The sequence below is a fragment of the Salminus brasiliensis genome, chromosome 4 (genome assembly GCF_030463535.1).
Source record: "Salminus brasiliensis chromosome 4, fSalBra1.hap2, whole genome shotgun sequence".
Taxonomy (NCBI): domain Eukaryota; kingdom Metazoa; phylum Chordata; class Actinopteri; order Characiformes; family Bryconidae; genus Salminus; species Salminus brasiliensis.
Genome location: NC_132881.1, coordinates 26,537,481 through 26,558,663, shown reverse-complemented (window position 1 = coordinate 26,558,663; position 21,183 = coordinate 26,537,481). Strand labels below are relative to the sequence as shown.

General features: G+C 39.3%; 1 protein-coding gene across 2 annotated transcripts; it reads right to left on the bottom strand.

The window, feature by feature from the left end:
* Positions 1 to 1,213: 1,213 nt before the first annotated feature.
* Positions 1,214 to 12,639, bottom strand: sufu (suppressor of fused homolog (Drosophila)). 2 transcript variants are annotated; one of them, XM_072677750.1, is made up of 13 exons: positions 12,263 to 12,639; positions 11,420 to 11,554; positions 10,635 to 10,771; positions 10,162 to 10,304; positions 8,918 to 9,003; positions 8,102 to 8,174; positions 7,332 to 7,488; positions 6,956 to 7,058; positions 5,006 to 5,044; positions 3,977 to 4,111; positions 2,996 to 3,134; positions 2,843 to 2,911; positions 1,214 to 2,752 (listed from the first exon to the last, which is right to left on the bottom strand). In XM_072677750.1, the coding sequence occupies exons 1-13, from the start codon at positions 12,406 to 12,408 to the stop codon at positions 2,663 to 2,665; spliced, it is 1,452 nt and encodes a 483-aa protein (XP_072533851.1). In that variant the 5' UTR covers positions 12,409 to 12,639; the 3' UTR covers positions 1,214 to 2,662. The 2 variants fall into 2 exon arrangements, with proteins under 2 accessions (XP_072533851.1, XP_072533852.1); XM_072677751.1 differs by lacking the exon at positions 5,006 to 5,044.
* Between the last annotated feature and the right edge of the window lie 8,544 nt (positions 12,640 to 21,183).

Sequence of the window (21,183 nt, the reverse complement as noted above, 5' to 3'; positions counted from 1 at the left end):
ACTTTCTTGGACATGTGGGGTCAGGTTACCCAAAACTTTGCTATTAAATAAAGGTGCTTTTTTAACTTTACTCATAAAGACATCATTTTTATTTACTTATTTTTTTGTAGTAGAAATGGAACAGTTGTCTTTTTAAGGTAAAAGCCCCTCCATCCCCCAACGGGCAGGGGCAGAATTTCCCCTTTAAACATGTTGCCCGACAGTTGTTCACTTAAGATTTAGTCTCACTGGCCAGCCAGTAATGGCAATACATGCTAACTAGTAATTGTTGGTTATTACTGGAATACAGATTAGTGTGTATCTGTATTATTGTCTAATAATATTTACATGAATGCTATTATTAATTATTAAATACTGCATGCTATTTTATTATAATTATAATAATGTTGATAATTGAAATTAATTGCCATACGTTAGGAATTTAATTACAGTAACTAAGACAAAATTGACATTAATTGATTTTTTTTTGCGCTATAACAATGTAACTGTAACTGATGTTCCAGTTTATTCAGTCTTATACACGCTAAACTCATGCACAGATCTGGTTTGTATTTACAGCAAATGGACATTGTTGTTCTATGTGGTTACATTCATTCTCATTGTGCATTCTGACTAAGAATGAGATCTTGATTTTCAGAGGCAAGTATGCCACATGTACCTATGCTACTACAAAAATACATGATTGAAAAATTCCTTTTTAAAAACACCAAACAGGAACAATTAAATTTGCTCTTCAAAAATTCTCAGGTGTTTTGTATACTGTAGCCTGCCTGCCTGTATGATGAGATTTATATATTATATTTATATGACAAAAATATAAATTAAAGTAATTCCTATTCATTGGCCAGAAAATCTATTTTGTCCTATTTTCATCATAACTTAAAACTGCATTGATTATTGGCGCAGAACTGCAGCACCACCTGCTGAATAACATTATATAACATAACATGAATAATTATTATATATATTTATTATTTATATACATAAATATATTATATATATACACATATATAATACACACACAGATATATATATATATATATATATATCAAGCAGCAAAAAAACTATTATTTAATGAAATTTGCCTTATGACGTTGCACATCCTGCTGTGCAACTATTGCGCATGGCCACATTAAGATAACCATGTTAAAATGATTGTGATATTGTGCAGCCCTAACAAAGAGCGATATAATAAACAAGATCATGCACAAGATTAAATCTATGTAAATAAATTTTAATGCACTTGAGGGTAACAGGCAGTTTAGTGATTCAAACAGATATAAAAAGACAATACACCACACTTAAACTCATCTCTTTAGAAAAAAAGAAATGTACTGATTGAGCTCTTCTATGTTTCAAGAGTGGGGAACAAAATGCTTCTCACTTCTAGTGTACATCCACAAGGAGAGGCATGGAACAGAAGAGGAATGTCAGGTGGAAATGTTAACCATTACCTGTGAAATGGTTAAAGGATTCAGGTATGTCAGGGCAAAATTGGCTACAGATCTCCTGTGCACCCTATATTGGAGAATGCAGGTTAAATACTGACTTTGGTATAGAGGAGGAATCTCACAGCTACTATCAAATTAAGAGACAGTGTGTGATTACAATAACCTCAAATAGGCACTAGTGTGTTTAACCAAGCTGAAATGGTTGGTTTGTTGTAGTTTGATTGGTTTGAGACCGCTGCCTCTCTGGTAACTGTTGGCAAGCTCACATTTTCACACTGCACTGACCAGCAGCTGACATCTGTACTCAGAAAACACCACAGCAGTTCTTATAAAATGCTTCTTGAACAAGTAACAGATGTGTAACATTTCTTTGTAAGGCTGCTTTTTTGAAAGTGATAACTGAAGATAAACCCATTAGTTTATCTTGATTGGCAGTCCATTTTTAAACTTACTAAAACCAGTCCTTTCTTCTTTTTTCATTCTCAACCACACCTTTGGCAAAATTAACCATTAGGTATTAAGTTTCTATGGATATTACTAAACTAATACTGTAATAAAAATTTAGGAAAAGATTCTACCATAATACCATTCAAAGGGAGTCATTATAAAGAAATCAGTGTTTTCTTGGAGCCCAGAGAACACATTAACCATCATCCATCAAAGATATTTTGGGAAGGCTATAAACTGTGTGCTCAACCCCTTAAACCATGTAAACAGGTTATCATCAAAGCTATTCTGCAGCAGTATCACTTCTTAAGATCTGGGTTACCATTTTTAAACATTTTAAAAAGCAATTTAACATTTTGCCTTTTAGCACAAAGAACCAATGTGGGGGTATTTTAATGTGTGTGAGTCAATGTAGTGTACATATCATGATGGTTCATGGTTGGCACAGTTTTTAAAATTCAATTCCTTCTGCATTTGAAAGCACATATGCAGGCTCTAGGCACGGTGTGTATGAGCATACTTTTAAAGATGAAAAGGTTAAGGTCTGTCCATTGGAACATAACACATTCAGCAGAAATGATCAAGTGGCAAGTGGTATAATGCACTCAATACTTGGTGAAGGTGGCATTTTCGGCATCTTGTGTCTGAAAGGGAGTGAAGTGTCTATGTGTCCTTGTACTCCAACTGTGTAGGCACATGAGTCTCATCGGAGCCCTGTGGCTCAGCTCTTCTGTAGAGAGGTGGGGGTAGTCAATGCCTCTGCCTTACTGCAGTGGGCTGTCAAACACTGTATCAGGCAGGACCGAGATCTTCAGCTTTTTGTCAGGCCAGCTGTACTCCTTTGGAAGCTTTGACTGAAGGACAGGGAATATTGGATGTGTTTAGGAACATGAACATTACTTCTAAAACAGGTTGATATTACTATGTAGTGCACGGTTATCTACCTCTTCATGAATGCACAGATCTTGAATGTCCCCGAGCATCTGCTCAACAAACTCTTCAGTGAGTAGAATCTACACACAAACACGAGAACAGAACAGTTAACTCTGCTCTATGACAATGGATTTACATGGGTAGGGGTGCAGCATATTCATTACCTGTAGCCAAGGTCCATGTGCAGCATACGGGTGTTCCTCTGTGGCAAAGGCGCCTTCCACTCCAGTCGATACAAAAGTAATAGCGGTGTCACCATTGATGCTTTTGTATGTGAAGTGCCTCCCATGGAGCAGACGACCTCTACAACAGACATAAGAAAAAGAAGATAAAGAGTTGAGACCAAAACTGCACAAAGTGACTATCATTGACCGATCTCCTTTAATCCTAAACAAAAGGCCCAGAGCTCCTTTAGTCTTAACCAAAAGCTCCTCCACAAACAGAGCTTGGACTTTGTTTCCGTCCAAACAAAAAGAACGATTACACATCAAACTTGAGATTTATACTGAATCTATTAAGTGCTAGCAACATTCAAGCTTGCCAGAACTAGCTTCAAAAAGATTAGCTGAGTTTGGTTAAAAGGGTGGTCAGTACAATTATTCCTGAGAGAGCCGGAGAATAACGATGCAGGGATGAACTTTTGTGGACTGAATGCGTGCAATAGCTGTGTAATGACTGCATACACATGAACATCAGAAAACTGCCAGGGGCTGGGTTTTCCCTATAACTGGGTTATATTTTTTTCTTAAGAGTAAAAGATTTCTTTTAAATAATTTACATAGCAGACCATCACTGCAGTGTTTCCCTACAATTAAACAGGCAGGGCACTTTTGTTTTAGCAATAATGCAGGTGTAGCAGACAGCACCAGTGTTGATTTACATAATTCACACGGGTAGAATTGGTGGTCCTTAATGTTTTGGTTACTAATAAGTAAACAATTAGCAATTATGCAATAGTCCCTGGTTTTGGTGGCTTAAAAGCACACTGTAAAGTCATCATTGTATCCTCACATGCACATTGTACTATAGAACCAATGTTCCATGGCATTACTCAAATCTAGAGAAAACAATCACTGTTCTATGAATATATCTGAGTGAGAAAGACAGAGTGCCACTGTGCGCCACTGCGACCAGGTGTGCATTACCTAAGGCACAGTGAGAGCAGAGTTCCGGATTCCTGGTTGAACTTGAGGTGCACGCTCTCCAGCTGTCGCGTTCTCACCAGCTCATGAGGAACAATAGCAGCAGAGCTCTCACTCTCCAGACTGTCCTTACGACTTCTGGGGAAGGTGGAAGGAGGAGTGGGAGCAGGGGCAAAGCAGTCGGGTGGAAGGAAAGAGATAAAAGGGACCAAAAATGAATAAATGTGTATGTATGAATGTAGTTTGTTTCTACTTTCAGAATTCTCAGACAAATACCATGCAACAATTCAACACTCACAGATCCCTTTTTTTAAATCTTACCCAGAAGCAGATTTTTTATAATGAAACAATGGAACTGTATGATTGATAATGCATCAACTGTCTGTTTCTCGAAGTATGCCACAGTAAACATAGCTATTTTACAATGTCAGTAGATTTGAGAAGGTAATCTTGATGACAAGATATGTTGCAGATTCAGGTGTCCAAAAAAGCCCATCAAGAAGTCAAACTTGAGTCCTATTGGAACCTAGCAAAGCAATGTCTGTAATACTGAAATGCCAGCTACAGAGTTTGTAACCCAATTAAGAATACCCAATAATGGTCCTACTATTTGTTTCTTCCTTGACAAGTAATTGTAAGTGAATGTCGATCTGCGTTTGTTTCTCATAAATAGAAAAAACATCATCCACAGGCAAAACACCTGGTTTCATGGAGTACTGTCTCTGCAAGAACTGTAAACTGGGGCATACAGAACCTCTGCCATAATCTTCCATGTATTAGGTCTGACTCAGTCACAGTCTTCAGAACTAATCTGAGTTAGGGTAAGCAAAACAGGATTCTGTGAATGTTAACGTCTGAAGTATAATCAATTTCTAACAGTTTCCCATAAAATATATTGTGCATACCCGTTTTGTTTTTTTTTAAACAAAGGTAACCTGTAGATACTGAAGTGAGCACCCTCTATTAGAGAAGAAACTCTTACTTCATTGTGTTGAGGAGTGCATTTCACTTTCTTTCTTGGTTGACTCTTACCTTGAGTTCTGCTTGCTCTGCAAATGTCCAACTGATTGTCTATGAAGAAATTAGGGGTAAATTTGTACCACAGCGAAGAGAAATGAATGCATTTACCATTACTGCCAAGAGGCAAATCAATTTAGTTCCTTTCAACAGCCACTAAGAACAGAGACAACTGTTTCCCTCTTTTTATGGAGGTCTGAAATGCTTTCAGCTCACCACTGCACATTACCATATTCAAGCTTTAATTGGTGCTGTCATATTTGATCAGCCAATGGCAAATGGAAAGCTTTTTGAATTAACGCTGAAAGGAAACAACAGTCACTGCTATATGCCTATGAAGCTTAAAAAGCTTCTGCCCAATGCTTCTTGGCATTTGGAGATGTTGTTTCAAAAATATGAGCACTCTGGATTATTAAAATCTTGTGACAAATGCCACACTTCAAAACCCACTATACATTCATTTAATTATTCTTTGACATTTCTCAATATAAAATACAAAAACAGCTTTGTTTATTATAAAGTGAGAGTAAACACACACACACACAAATCATCAGGTTATGAATGTTACAGACCTCAAAAGTACTTGTAATCAGGGTGAGTGGCATAAATAATAAATAACTTCCGATCTGGAACTCTATATCATTCTATCAACACAATGTGCCCATTTGTTTGGCTGGACAATGTCTGTATTAAACCTGAACATCCGCCTTGGCCAAATATCTCCAAAATACAAGTTATGTTCTGACACCAACAAAATGAACCAAATGCACCACTATCTAGAACAAAGGCACAAGTAAAAAATAGTCCATACTTCAAGGTTCTGAAAAAACGTTCCTCTGCATTACAAATGAAACAATCGCCACACAGATGGGGAATAAATGATCTCTGTGACATTTTTGCTTTTTCTGCCATTACTGACACCCAAATAAAATCTTAAGGTAGAAGCACAAATACAGACAATGGAGAGGCAGGAGCCATCAAAACTTTAATCAATAGCAAAGTGAGCACATTCATGTGCTTCTTAATTATTGCAACTGCACTCAATTTACCAGTATATGTGTTCTATTTCTGAAAACTTAGCAAGGCCAAAGAAGGACACAGCAGGAGCGCTACTTGTGGGTAGGGGGCAAGGTAGGTAGGACGAGACAGGAAATACGCAACAAGGGGCAGAGATAAGCCCAGCCTTGTGCTAAGGAGAGCACAACTGCTTTAAGATTGAGAATTAAGATGAGAAAAAAAGCGGGGTACCCGAAACATCTGCTAGTGGCATCACCAAAATCCTCACTACAGAACAATGAGTCATACACTGACTGTCATTAGAACTATAATATTGAAGATCCCAAGACTTATTTAACAGTCAATTCTATGCTGTAAAACTAATCTATGGAATCATCTGTGCCAGTGGCAATATTATGTGGCATGTAACAAGGGTTAAACTACAGATTGATTCTCAGAACAACTGTAAGCTTGCAATATATCAAATATCAATTTGTGCATCTTCAATTTGTTTGGAATTAAAAAAAACAGCCTGACAAACACCTTACCTCTTTCCTACTGTCCATTTCTAACTAAGTGTTTTTATACCATAAAGCTAACACAATCAAACCAATAATTAACCCTGATAAAATCAAATGGGATCTTGGGAATGACAATTGTTACACATTCCCCACTTTGCATTAGTCTAAATTGTGCCTTGCTACTGGGTTTTCCTAACCCCCTCCACCTGAAAAGCATGGTCCCCTGTTGCCCTGTATATTCACACAAACAGGTGGCACAGTAGAGCACCATCACACGTGACAATTCCACCACACTGTACAAGAAGACAGAACTTCTTTGCCTTACTTTTCCTTCTAAACTAAGCTCTCAGTACAGTGTAGGCTACAATGTAAAGAGGTCAGAAACAACACCTCCAATGTATGACAAGTGGTTGCATTACCAGGGTATCCTTGGAAATGTTGGACTTACAGTGGCCGGTCTTGATTGTGACGCTGACTGTTAATGGGTGGTAAGACAGACTTGCTATTAATCTCCAGTCCTTTCCTCAGGGCTTCCCTGATCTGTTCCGTGTCTGGACATGTGACACAGAAAAGTCTGTTAGCCATCTTCAGTGGTATAAAGTCATTTCAGTTAAACACAATGAAAGCTTAATGCACCAGGAGCAGTGAAACATTGTTACCATTAAAAGAAGAAAGGATCAGGATCAGTTTAATACCTTACATGTAGCAATTCAGCAATAACTGTATGAGGTTCCCCTTACCAAAACCACTGCGTATTATGATGCAGACCATGACATATAGGAAATATACCACAATTATAGCACCGCCTTACAGAAAGCGCTCACCTTTGTCAGACAATCTGCGCGGCTGTGATCCGATACAGATGCTTCGGCTGTCATCCTCATCCTCGGGAGGTCGACTCAGGTCATCCCAGGCACACTTGGCACTGACACCACTCAGGTTGGAGCCGTCCGTCTCAATGCCCTTATCCACTCTTTCCTGCTAGGGATGAGCAAATCACAAAAGAGCACATTACAAGGCGTTTGGACGCTCATGGTCAAATGTGTGCCTCACTGCTGTGAAATAGCATGTAAGGGGAAAAAAAAAGTGTAAAGCAGAACCACAGCCATCTACATTTAGCTTTTAGTTTGAGAGATTTAGGTCTTTAATGAATGGAAAAAACGGTCTATGTTCTGAGGTTTTCAACTATATTCTTAAGGGGGATAAACTCTGTAGTTAATGATCCGGTCAACCTTATTAGAAAAAATAAAGTATGAAAAAAAAAAATGAATAAATAAAAGAGCCAAAAACCATGCATTACAAGCTGCACAGTGAATCTTACTCTAACTTCAGATACACTTCATTAAGACAATCCATTTCACCGATCCCTCTTTATATAAATCCTCAAGGATCATGGATAAGAGTAGTGAAATATTTACTTAAACTATTCACAAAAATAATATCCACTGTCATTAATCATTCTTTTCCATTATTTACTTGGTTAACTTTAATAATTAAAGGCTTCCACATTAAATGTCTAGCCTACTTTCAGAATTGTAGAATATGCAAACAAAAAGCAGAGGAAACAAAGAAGAAAAACTATAGCAGGCCTTACTTGTAAGTGGGGGTCAATGTCAAATATGGTCTCCCCTCTTCTCATGTCAGTGATTAACCACGGACCTCCAGCACTGTAAACATGAAGATGAAGAGGAGGAGGGAAAGACCCCATTTGCACACAGTTAATGAGAAATGAAAGTAAAACAAAGCATCTCGGGGGCCAGTGACCCATTTCACTACAGTGGGTAGAGGACTGAGAGAACTGTGTTTTTCACTGTTCTCATGAAGCAATATCAAAATAGCCTACATTGAGCAGCCATAAGATTAAAATCACCTGCCGAATATTGGTTTAGACATTCACAGTTCTGGCCTGTCAAGGTGTGCACTGCACAAGACCTCTGAAGGTGTCCTCGGGTATTTGGCATTGAATACTGGGAACACCCCACAAAACCTGCTGTTTTGGTAGCTCTGACACGGTCATCTTAATTTGGCTTTTGTTAAAGCAGCTCAAACTTGTCTGTTTTTCCTGCTTTTAACACAACCTTCAAGAAAAACTGTCCACCAATGTATATTATAAAGGTGCTAATCAAAGTTTTTCACTTTACCGGCCAATGTGTTTTTTTTTTTTATGTAATATCTGGTCAGTGTATAAACTCTACACAAAATTATGGTACAACTTGCCCAACAATTATATTTAAAATATCTAGTCATTTATTCAATCTAAAAAAACAACAACAACATGTCGGCAAGGAACGACAGAGGTGCGTCATACAAATATCAATAATAAAAATATAAATACAAAAGGTTCATCAGTCCCATTTCACCACGGATTTGTCCTTGCTCTGTGTCTAGCTTGTTTTTTGGGGATACTCACACATGCACTCCACGCAGCAGGTCCAGAATGCCTTGGCCATTCCACTGCTGTGCTGCTTGCAGCTCCTCTGTGCACACACCCACGATCTGCAGAGAATAAAGACAAAACACAATTAGCACTTTCACACTGGGATATTTGCATAAAAGGACACACTTCACAGCTGCTCCTTGCCTAGCATGCAGAGCCCAAATGCTCCTAAGCTCCTGTCACACCAACCTTGGAATGAGTAACAAGCAGAAGTGGAAAGAAACAAGTACAAGGTTATTCACCATTCTAGACCAGTGGCAATTTTGAGTCTTAAAAACTGTTTTTTTTTTTTTTTTTTTTTTTTTTTTTTGGGTTGTGTTTTTTTTAGAGCCCTTAAAAAATCCACCAAAAAAGAATTTTACCAGGGCTGTCCTGATTCGATTCAGGCACGTTTAAATGGATTAGATATCGGCCATTAAGATCAATCCAGTTCCAATCTGATTTTACTTCATTTTAGCAGGGTGCCCTCTGGCATCTTCACAGCGCCAAGAGATTATTCACAGACCACAACAGTGAGGGACGTTCTAATTGAGTGTTATATATATATATATATATATATATATATACACACACATACACACACGTACATACACACACACACACACACACACACACACACGTGTTTAAATCTGACAGGTGTAGGCTTAAACACACAAAAAGTAATGGAAATTCTATCAAACCAAAAAAATTACATTTTCAGAGCATTTTGCAGATATTGTACCTAAAGATCACTGATTAATTAAATGTTTTATCACAAAGAGCATAATGAGTCCTTTTTAACTGGATGTAGTGCAGCACACTGAATGAAAGTGATTGTAGTTTTAGTCTGTGTAAAAATACTGTAATAATCATTATGTATGATGAAAATGTCTGTGTTTATTGTGACACCCATACGTACCACAAAGCTGTCTTTACACATTAAACCTACTTGTTGATGCTGCCCAATGATTGTTCTTTGTATTCTAGTTGTTGACTTTCCCAACAAAGCCTAAAGGCAACAGTTTGATTGTACTCAGAGGCTAAAATAGCAATATTCCTTGTGTAAAAGTGAGCTATAGTTTCAAGTATAAGGTGAATTACTACTGAAAAAGGCTGACATTCATTTTTTATTGACGACTGATGTAATATCTTGTATCCATTAGGGTTGCGGGACAGTATGAGACTCTGAGACTGCTATTGAACTAGTTTCACATTATAGGCTACTAGTCCAACCTCACCTGAAGGAAACTGACGATTCCAAAAGGGGTCTGCACTGGTTGCATCTGCGGGTCCTCTGTGAGCAGCATGTGCTGGATTCGGGATTCACTGTTGTCTAGAGGGCTGTGCCAAGAGATGTGATCACCACTGCAGAATGTGTTTTCTGTTCCACAAAAATGACAGTTTTATGGGTTAAATGGTATCTAGAAATTTCTCCATAAAGAAAACCAAGAAAGAAATAAAGACAGCTTCTTTGCTGTACCATGTGCATACTAAGGTTGCAGCAGTGTCTAATGGTTAATTGCGATTTTTTTTGTGATAATGACTTGGAAAGGTGGCCATATAGTCTTCAAAGACACCCTCAGACAATGTGAGAGAACAAATTACATGCTATGGTAGTTTTCATGTCTATATTGTTCTGCACAGCCTGTTTCAGCCATTCTGGCTGATCAGGGAATATTTGAATCCCTTAGATTAACGAACTACTTAGTACCTGATTGAAAGACGTATCGGGCTAAACCCTGCATGAGTTCAGCAGGCCAGGTTGGGGGTGCCGTCTCCCCAGCTTCTCTCTTCAACCGAAACGTAAGTTCAAAGCCAAATCCACTCGGACCTTCCTGACCAGTGAATCTGTTAAAACAATTAAAGTTGGCAGGGCTCTTAGAATTGAAATGCTTTTTCTTCAGGTAGTGAAAGTTTAATCAGTCAGTAAAACACAGTAATATTAGAATAAATACAAATAATATGACTAATACAAAACACATTACACACTGTGTTCATTAAAACATCTCCAAAGCTCTCCTAGTGGGAGTCCAGTATCATTTAGAGTCATCTTCCAACACCTGGCTTGTTGAATCAAGCTGGTAATGGAATTTAACAAATCTATAAATTAGTGGGAGTGTCCAGGAGAAATCTGGAACTAAGCTATCAACTATTTTACTTAAAAACTTGAATTTCTTATTACATATTGCTCTATGTTATTGACGTGTTGGAAACAGACGGAATTTGGCTTCCGCCTTTAACCCATCCGTACAGTGAACACACACATTCACACCAGCACACATATCCAGAATGGTGGGCAGCCACTGACGCAGCGCCCAGGGAGCAGAGAGAGTGAAGGGCTTTGCTCAAGGGCAATTTATTAAGCAGTAGCTATTGCCCAAAGACTTTCTGGAACACGTTTTGACAACAATACAAATGGAAATCATGATGAAATGATAGTTTACAGACTGTCCCATTCTTCTCAATGAACCAAGTCCTCTTATCCTAAACACTCACTCATGAACTCTGTTGTCTCCATACAGATCGCTCAGGCCGAGACTGACATAGTGCCAGTGTTCCTGGACGTCCAGAGCAGGGCATCCCACGTTTCTGTACATGCTAATGTAGTCCAGAGGATCTGGCCCCCCTAGCCTGTGTTAAGATAACAGAGGAACACAATCAAGGCTAAGCAAACTGCCATGTGGAGAAAAGTGATAAAACATTAATTCGATAGCTGCGATCTTAATTATGTTTGTTACCTTGTGTTTTGAATTGCATTGAGCCCCTACTGTGCCCTAAAGTATCAAGGTAGAAGAACAGTAAGATAAACAATCCGATCCCTCGATTTTATTATTTATTTCCTCAATTAAACAATCTTTTCCCTCAATTTACCAAACAAATCATTCCCTCGGTGTAGAGAGGGCGCTTTAGTTAAACCGAGGGAACAACTTAGCAGCTAACCAAGCTCCTAAACAGTATTTTCCTCCCTTGATACTTTAGGGGTTCAGTAAAATTAGCTAACACAAGAACTGGAAAAGGTTCAGGGAGTCTCCCAATGTTACCCTGGCACAACTAGGTAGAGCTTGAACGCTCGTTGTTTTGATAACACACGACTGTAAATCAACTGAGCACAAAACATCTGAACAACTCTGCGTGAACTTATTTAGCTGCAGACAGCTAACCTAGCTAGCTAGTTAGCTAGCTAGCCAGCCATCCATCCATCCTTAGCTTGCTACATCGAGATAATGGACCTTAAACGAAGTTAGCTAACTACATTTTCCTCTAAAATGCGAGTTTACTTGTTTTTGATGAATAATGTTTCCCCCCAAAAAAACAACTTTGCATGTCAGAAATGCTTACCAGTATTTCACGATGGCGGTGACCTGTAGCGGGTTTGGTTGGTCCGGGTACAGCCGCCTGCATTCCCCGTAGATGGCCTGCAGCCCCGGGGGAAACAGCGACGCGAGGCCGAGGTGGGCGCCGCTGCTAGGCCGCATTTCATCCATCCTGCACTACGACTCTCACAACGTCTCCGCAAGTCTCCACAAAACAGGAGAAACTTTGACGTTTTCTCAGGAAAAGTCCTAAAACCGATCTAAATAAAAGTTCCCCTGCCGAAATATCTAATTTAGTGAATTTCTCTCATCAGTTATTGTCTTTTTCTTTTCCTTTTTTTTTAAAAACCCCACTCGGGCTGTTTCCCTCAGGATTTGAGGGGTCTTCGGCGGCGGAGCCTCTGGCTTTGATTGGCGTCTGTTCTGTCCAATCAGAATGGTCCGTTGGCGGCGCTGAAGAGAAGGACGGCGTTGTGATTGGAGGAGTTTTTGATTTGGGAGTTGGTGTCTCTCTGATGTTTCTCTAAACACGTTCAGTTCTTCAGAATTCAGTAAATCAGTAAACAGAATCAGAAATCAGTCACAGCATTCAGCAGAATGAGTCATGAGCTCATGGAGTAGATTATGAGAAGTGTGTTTTTAATATGAGAACATCAATTGAAGCAGCACCATCTGCTACCTCACATGTTCACTGTGGAAAATCATATTAATATTATGTTAGTATTCTCATCGCTGTCCATGTGCTCCGATTGCTCTAATTCGACAATAAGCACACTTTTGGAGTCTACTTGGACATCATTAAGTTTAAAATCGCAATAGCTATTCATTTGTGGGAGACCTAGGCGCCACCTACTGTTCACAAATGCAACGTGTGGGGTGTTTATATACGCCTATATCGCTGTAGGTTTGATGGAATTAACACACGCACACACACACACACACACACACGCACGCACACGCACGCACGCACGCACGCACGCACGCACACACACACACACACACACACACACTGGGTTTCGGACGATGGATAGTCCTGGCTGCTGATTGTATGTTCAGCAGGGGATATAAAGATAAGTTGTGTGACCTCTTATCGCCCTGCTAACAGTTTGTTTACCTGCTGCTTAGATACCAAAATACTCTGTGGGGTTTTGACTGGAGAAACGGAGCTTATTTACAGTCATGCCAGGGCTGGAGAAGATTTTTAAATTGGTAACTGCATTATCTTTCTAGTTTTCAGTTGGTTTAATTATGAGTTTTATTAGTACATCTCTGGAATTTCATCAGGACAAGGTTGGGGAAACTGATGACGCTGCTGCTCCTGGTCTGTTGGGATTTTCTTCAACATCTTTTTACATACCTCTAATCCCTAAATCAGTCATATCCAGTAAATGAATGGTGTTGTTCTTGTTTAAATGTAATATTTATTGTTTATTTAATATTTATTATCAATTTAGATTAAATTAATCAATGTGTATTTCTCTTACTGTGTGTTCTAAACATTTGCAGGTATTGCCCCATCTTGATTCACTCACTCTGAGCAGATAGATCATGAACTTCCAGCCTCCATACATGCACCATTATTATTGCCCCATGTTCTTGGGCACACAGCCGTCTCAGGATCTACCTCCCACACACAATCCTCCAGTGTTGACCCTCCTAATGGAGAACATCACAGGCCCTGAGGACGAAGTCCTAGAATACCACCATTTCTATGGATCAACCCCAGTCTTTTTAGACAGTCAGTGGCATTTGTATTATCCTTTTCTATATACAGGTTCCCTCCCAAACATGCCAGTATACCGGGCTTCTCAGGGTAGTCGTTCTGAGTCTAAGGATGAAGCATGGCCGGAGGGCTTTGCTATGAAAGGTGAGCTACGCTGGGGTAAGCTGGAGAGAGTGTTTGGGGTCAGCCGGGAGCTTCCAGACTATGTGAAAAAGGACTTGCGGCGGGTGTATGGTACCTACCCCAGCACCGCTGTGAGCATCAGCTGTCACAGGGGGGAGTTTGTGGTGCGGGGAGACCCACGGGTAGGGGAACAGGAGTACCGGGTGGAGAAGAAGTTGGTCCAAAAGGCTGAGAACCCTCGTGATGGGGACAGTATAAGGGAAAATACCAAGAAGGGAAAGAAGAAAAGAAAGGATGGGAAAAAGTCTGGATTTCTCCGCTGATTTTTGTTTGCTGATTTTGTGGATTGGCTTTTTTGCCTATGTAACATATTTTGACAGTTTACTGTTTACAGAAGTGAGCAGAATCTTGGCCAAGTTTATTGCATCATTTATTTTGAACTCTATGAACCTTTGTGTGCTTTTAGCTCTGTCATGTGCATGTGCATGAAAGTAAATTGATTTTTCAGTGTAAAAAGGGATTATTTTAATTCAATGCAGGGAAATTTCATATATAATGTGAAACACAATTAAAAAGGTACTAGAGTTACAAGAGATAGTATTGATCTCCTGTAAAAAACACAGGGCACTCTTATTAGTAAAGGTGCGACAAAGAGTTATATAATGCCATAAAAGAACAGATGTTTATAAGAGATATTTGTGAGTGTTAAGAACCTTTTAATGGGGTTAAAGAACCATAACTTGATGTAACACTCACACATCTAATATAAAAAACACTGGTGGATCTTCTATGGCTTCACTTAAAGGAACATTTGTAGCACCTTTATTTTTAAGGGTAATGTGGTGCTTTTTTTTTTTTTTACAGGAGATCCTTACTCTTCTCCACTTCTCCACTAATCTTCTCCACTGTCATCAAGTCTCCCCATTTTCCTGCACTTCCACTGTCGAAATGTGTCCCAACACTTTATCTATTTCACAATTTTACATTGTATTTAATCTTGGATGACTTTACGAATTGTCAGCTACAGCTGTGGGCGGTAAGTTTTCTTGGTAGGGTGTCCATGACTTCCAGTTTCCATGGAATGATCCTGAGTCATTTACCAGGAGCCAGAGATAAGACATATTTGTGGTCGGTGTGTGGGCGGATTTGTATAGTTTGCATACTTTAACTCACATTTCATTATTGTGCATCTGCATATGTGTCTACATACATGGACTTTCTGTCAATAAAAGAGAGCTTAGGTACACACACTTGTACGTGATGCACCCAGTCCAGCATCTGAAGCCGTTTCCGTCTCTTGGTAGGAGAGGACAGACGCCATGTGGCTCACTTTATTAGAACTATACTATTATACCATCTCTTTAAACGAGGACACTGCATAGCTGACTAAAAAGACGAAAGTGATGCAAGACAAGGAAGTTTAAAAAAATAATTTGCGTTTATTTCTAAGACCATTTGACTAGCACACCCACTCCTATTCCCACTCCTAAATGCAAAGTGTGTATCTCACATTAGCATGGTGTCGATGAGAAGTTGGTCAAAAGAAATGAAACAGGACAAGAATGGTTTGTTTACAATTTTGTCAAATGTATTAGATTTTACATTTACAAGCATTTAAAAGACATGTTGTTCATAAAGGTCTTCTCATGACATTTCCCCAGTGTAAGAAAGGAAAAGCATCTTCTTGAGATATCAAATCCATTGGGAGTCCATGTTACCGAGGGTTCAGCTGTTTTTTTGCAGATAGGGAACACTTTGCCAGAAGAACTGAGCCCATAGATGAGCTCCTCCTGACCACCATCTATGGAATTCAGTTCTCAGGGCCAAGTGCTCAGAGGAACCGTAGAGAAGTCTGGACTTTCAAGAAGAAACTAACTTCAAATGCGATCATAAGCACTTTGTATCAATACAATGTAATGGCATTGTATAATTGGTACATCAACTTAAGGATAGCTTTGATATTTAATAGAAAACATCTATGGATCCATCGAAATATGTCATTTTATGTGTCAGTATATTTCAAAACATAAATCGAATATGTATTTTTAAAAATAAATAAATAAATAAATATATATATATATATATATATATATATATATATATATATATATATATATATATATATATATTATTCTAATGGAAATGGGTGTAGTAATTAGTTACATAGATCATATCGAATGAAGCTGTTGTACCAGAAATTTTTTTAAATAGTCATCACTGGAATCACATTTTCTAAGCTGAAATCCGCCACAACAGCAGTTCAACCGTTTTACTGTTTCAACTGCTTCATCGTCCTATTGAAATTCCACCGCCAGGACAAGTGACATGGCGTCTATTTTCCTCAATGTTATCTCAATCAGGTATTTGTTTAATGTTTGATCATTACTTAATTCCTGACACAGGCACATTGCACTTCATGTCCTTAGCTGAATTCTAGCCACACCTGAGGAGTTTCAGGAAATTCTTTCTTTCCGTTAAATGGAACTGAACCAGTTGAACTGCCTCAATAAGTGTACTGCTGGAAACCCCCATCGAAGTCCAAACAAGATCTATTATCTGCTATGAGAGAGGGTAATCACAAACAGCAGGCCATACCACTCCTTACGCACAAATGGTGAAATGCTGCCGGTTGACAGCAGGCAATATCAGATGATACAAATTAAACTGAAGGTGCATTTATAAGTGCAGGTTCTGAAATAGTCAACACAATCCAATACAAGAATGAACTGCCTTACTCTTTACCTCTCACAAACTACCATCAGTTCTGTTGAGCTTGATTCACATGATACCAGTTAATGATCCCATTATTGATCTGATTACTTGTTTTTAATCAGAGCTATTCTGAGGAATTGATACTCACCTGTGAGACAAACCCATCCCAGGTTGCCAAAGTGCTCTGTATAATTCTCCTTCTTGGAAAAAAGCTCCTGCTTCAATATCCACTACCATTAACCATTATCAGAGCTGCTGCCAGACCGAGCCTCCAGAGCAAAACAGGCAAACACAACCTCTCAGTCAGAGACCCGGCCTTCTTCAATAAGACCTCTAAATTCTTTCAACTTAAATACCAGCGTCCCTCCGTTTCTGCCCCTCTAATGCACACACACACACACACTCACTCATGCTCTCTGAGTACGGTAAGCCTGGCAGTCACTTCCCAGTAAGAAGGAAGCAGTGGGAGGGAGTCTCCCGCCCCCTCATAATGAATCAATACACAGCGCTTCTGAGGAAAAACATCTCACTGGTCCGGCCCTCAGTTCCCATAAAACAAAAAAGGGAAAAGAGGAGAGGGAGGGAGGGAGGGACAGAGAGAGAGAGAGAGAGAGAGAGAGAGAGAGAGAGAGAGAGAGAGAGAGAGAGAGAGAGAGATAAAGAGTGAGAGAGAGAGGTGTAGGAACCAGGAATTCCCCTATTGCAAAAGAGTGGTTCCACATGAGGAGCCAGCACGAGCCGAGAGAAACCGAGACAGCCTCAACACATCTGTTTTTCCAAAGAGGAAATGGAAATCATACCTGATGAACACTCATTTGCAGAGTCATGTTTACTGTTACTGCTCTAGTCCAATGAAAAAGAAGAAGCATAAACATCAAGTTTCCTCATATGGAAGTTTCTGCTGATTGATACATGTACGTTGCATCATACTGAGGTGTGGTGCAAAAACCATGAGTGCACTTCTTCCACCTTCCCACACTTCTACGTCTACTTCCATACTACTGCTTACTGTAACGTGAAGTCATGGAATGTTTTCACACTTACTGAAAACACTGACGTTTCACTGATTGGCCAATTCTGAAATCATAATGGAGATAAAATTATAATTGCACGCCCTACTTTTCTTGAAATGAACAATCAGAAAATTGCTGATATGGCAATGTGGGATGTATGATGTTCATGGTGAATCCCAAGAGTCGTGCTGACTCAGCTCCACGTCTATCGGGGTATTGGGTGTTCCTATAAAGACGGTTCATATGTCAAAACCAGGTGGATCTGGCAGCAGTCTATGGTCCATATGTATCCGCTCTGACCGCTTGGATTCTCTGCGGTGGCTCTTCTGAACTCTTCAGCCTTTCTGTATAGAACCAGTAATACCATTAGATGTGTTTTAGACCCACGGTGCCTTGTTCACAAAGGTGAATTTCAAATCAACAGAATGTAACAATTTGTTGCAAGGAAGTTTCAAGGAACATCAGACCACCCTCAAGGACAAACATTATCACTTGTGTAACAATTGTACTATAATTCCCAAAGTGACTAATCCATTAGTAAATTAAGGGGAAAAAAAAAGATGTTTCACAATATCCTCTTAATGACGCTGGCCAGATTTTTGCCATGCTGAATAGTCTAGACGATTTCGCCACACGCCTTTCCTCATAAGTCCCTTTTGCTTGGAGCAGCAAAACCATCCACCCGGTTCTTAGAAAGCGCGCAGTGTGAGGAGAGGCTAGGGTCAAACCATCCGTGTGCAGTGACTTAAAAGCCCAGGGCAACAATGAGGGAATCTACTTTCAGAGAAAATCCTTCTGCTGGTAGGATAAGTTGCAATTGACATTTTGCACAGGACTTCAGAAACAGTCGTGGCTTTCATGCTGCTGTTTGAACACGGGGGAAATTGGCTGCAAAGGTCACTGAGCCCATTTCCTTTCCCCCCATGCTCACAGAGCCAGACCTTTACAGCACCCGTTGCTTTTTTACTTGCACTTTAACCAATGGGCACCACATTGAAACGCTCTACATGTGTGTTCTGGGAGGGTGTAGGTTACCCAAGAGGAGTGCTGAGAGGCTTTTCCTTCACCTCATGCAGCGCTGACCTCTCTCTGGTATCGCTCTCGTTCCCAAAAAGCTCAGTTTCGGTTTGAGAAGGATGACTAAGCAGGAGAAGAAAAAAAACACGTGCATATTTCGAAAATTATTGCAGGGTGGGCTCAGGCTATTCCTGTAAACCATTCAGGCTCTAAAAGTTTAAAATAGGGGTATCCCGGTCCAGTTTTTTGCCCCCTGATCTTTAAGTTCCTTAAAACTGAGTATCAGCCCATACTGATACGATCTTTTCTGTTTCCAGAAATAATACTGCCACACAGTTTAGGTGAAAAGTGCTAATTAATACTGTAAATCACCTTGATTTCAATAAATCTATTATATAATGTGACATCCTGGAGTGATTTGCTTTGTTTGGTAGCTGATTTACTAGAATCCAGCATAAATGATCTCCCTGATCATTCAGCCCCCAGTTTATTTCAAACTCTGCAGTCAAATCACTAAGTGTGATGTGTGTTCATAGTGGTAAACTCTCTGAACTGACATCTTTTGTTGTTGTTGTTGTTGTTGTTGTTGTTGACTACTGATGTGAAATAACTGATTTGAATGTGTTTTGATTTGTCATAATATTAAGATTAGGTTTAGTATTCTGTGTAATACTGTGTAAGTCTACTCTTCTCAGTTCTCAGTGGTACTTTAAAGCAAAAGAAGGCGTGCATTTCTCCCACCAGTAAAAAGGAGAGTTTCAACCATAGTTGTGTTCCTAACTAGCTGTCATTCAAGAGTAAAGACACAGAGGAGGTGTATTTTCCCTGATGAATATAATAGAATAGAGTGTCTTTTGTCTTTGCACAAGTAAAACGAAACTGGACACCTATAGAATGATAGAGGAAGCTCTGCCAAGACGGTAAAAACAAAGGATCAGAAGTGGATCGGGCCTAAAATAGCTGATACATTAAAATATGATTGAATCAACCACTGGATCGAATCGGGACATCTATAATTGCAAAATGCCTGAAGTTGCTACTTAATACAACTTAAAAGAATGTTTACAAAATGTCAATCACCCTAAATGTAGTTGATTGGTCATGTCATTGGGTGACGATTGGTGTCAGAAGCTTGCAGTTTTTCTTGCTGTTTATCAGACTAATATATTAGAAATACTTTGGGTGACAGACTTCTATCACTTGTTAGCCATGATAACATCACAGCACCACTGCGAAACTAAAAGGCTGTAATTTAGGATAAGACGATCGGAATGTTTCTGAATATTTGAGGGCACTAGATGACATTCCTACTTTGTGGACCACTCACATCCCAATGATATTATTTTGGATATAAAAAAAATTTATAAATTCACACAATAAAAGGGCACACACTAAAACATCAACTGACTATATATTTAGCAAACTGAATCTTTAATATGTGTATATAAAAATAAATAAATATTAAAAATAAATAAACGTAGTGCACATTGCTATACATCTAACACAAGCAACTTTTTGTTAAACCTAGATATCTGCTTTTCATGTTTCAGAATTATCTTTAAAGGCCATTTAACACATAGACCGGTTAGGGAGGCAACACTACACCCGGCTAAATATTTTCCCTATGAATAAAGAAACACTTCCCTCATGATAATGCCTGTTTTCTTTGTTTCTCATAATCTCTCAAGTTTCCAGTATTTGTCTGAACTATCTGACGTATTCAATTGTCTGGTTTTGTGAATAATCATCACCTCAGCATAGGAAATGACCTTCAGGATAAAACCTGACCACTGCAGAAGAGAAGAAGGGCTTACGTGATGAACTACATGTAGCAATAAATCCCAACTACCAATACTGTCAATCATTTTGCTCAATAGGGCCAGTATCTCCACAGATGTAACAATAACCGCACTGTGCTTTAAAACCACATTGATTTAAGTTTCAATTTAACAACGTTACAAGACTCACATATTATTCACATTTCCTCACGACCACTCGAAAAAGTATTTTCCTGATCAACAGGAGGTGGCAGTACATGCAGAAGTGGGCTGGAAGTGCTGCACATGTCCGTTAAAAGAAAAACGAGCACTCGTTCGTTTCCCCTACTCCCTCGACCAATCCATGACCAGGCGATAAACAACCCTATTTGTACGAACAGTGATCGATTTTTATTTTCAATATTTTAAGCACACATAGATTAAGATTAGCTGCTCATTTGTAGACGATTCCTGGATTTTAAAAATCTGCATCGTTTCGAAATGAAGGTGAGCCGCAATGGACTCTTCCACCGATCTAAGGGGAAGTGAGGGAGTGGGCCATTTCTCTGAATGGGACGCGGCCATTTCCAGTCCACAGGAA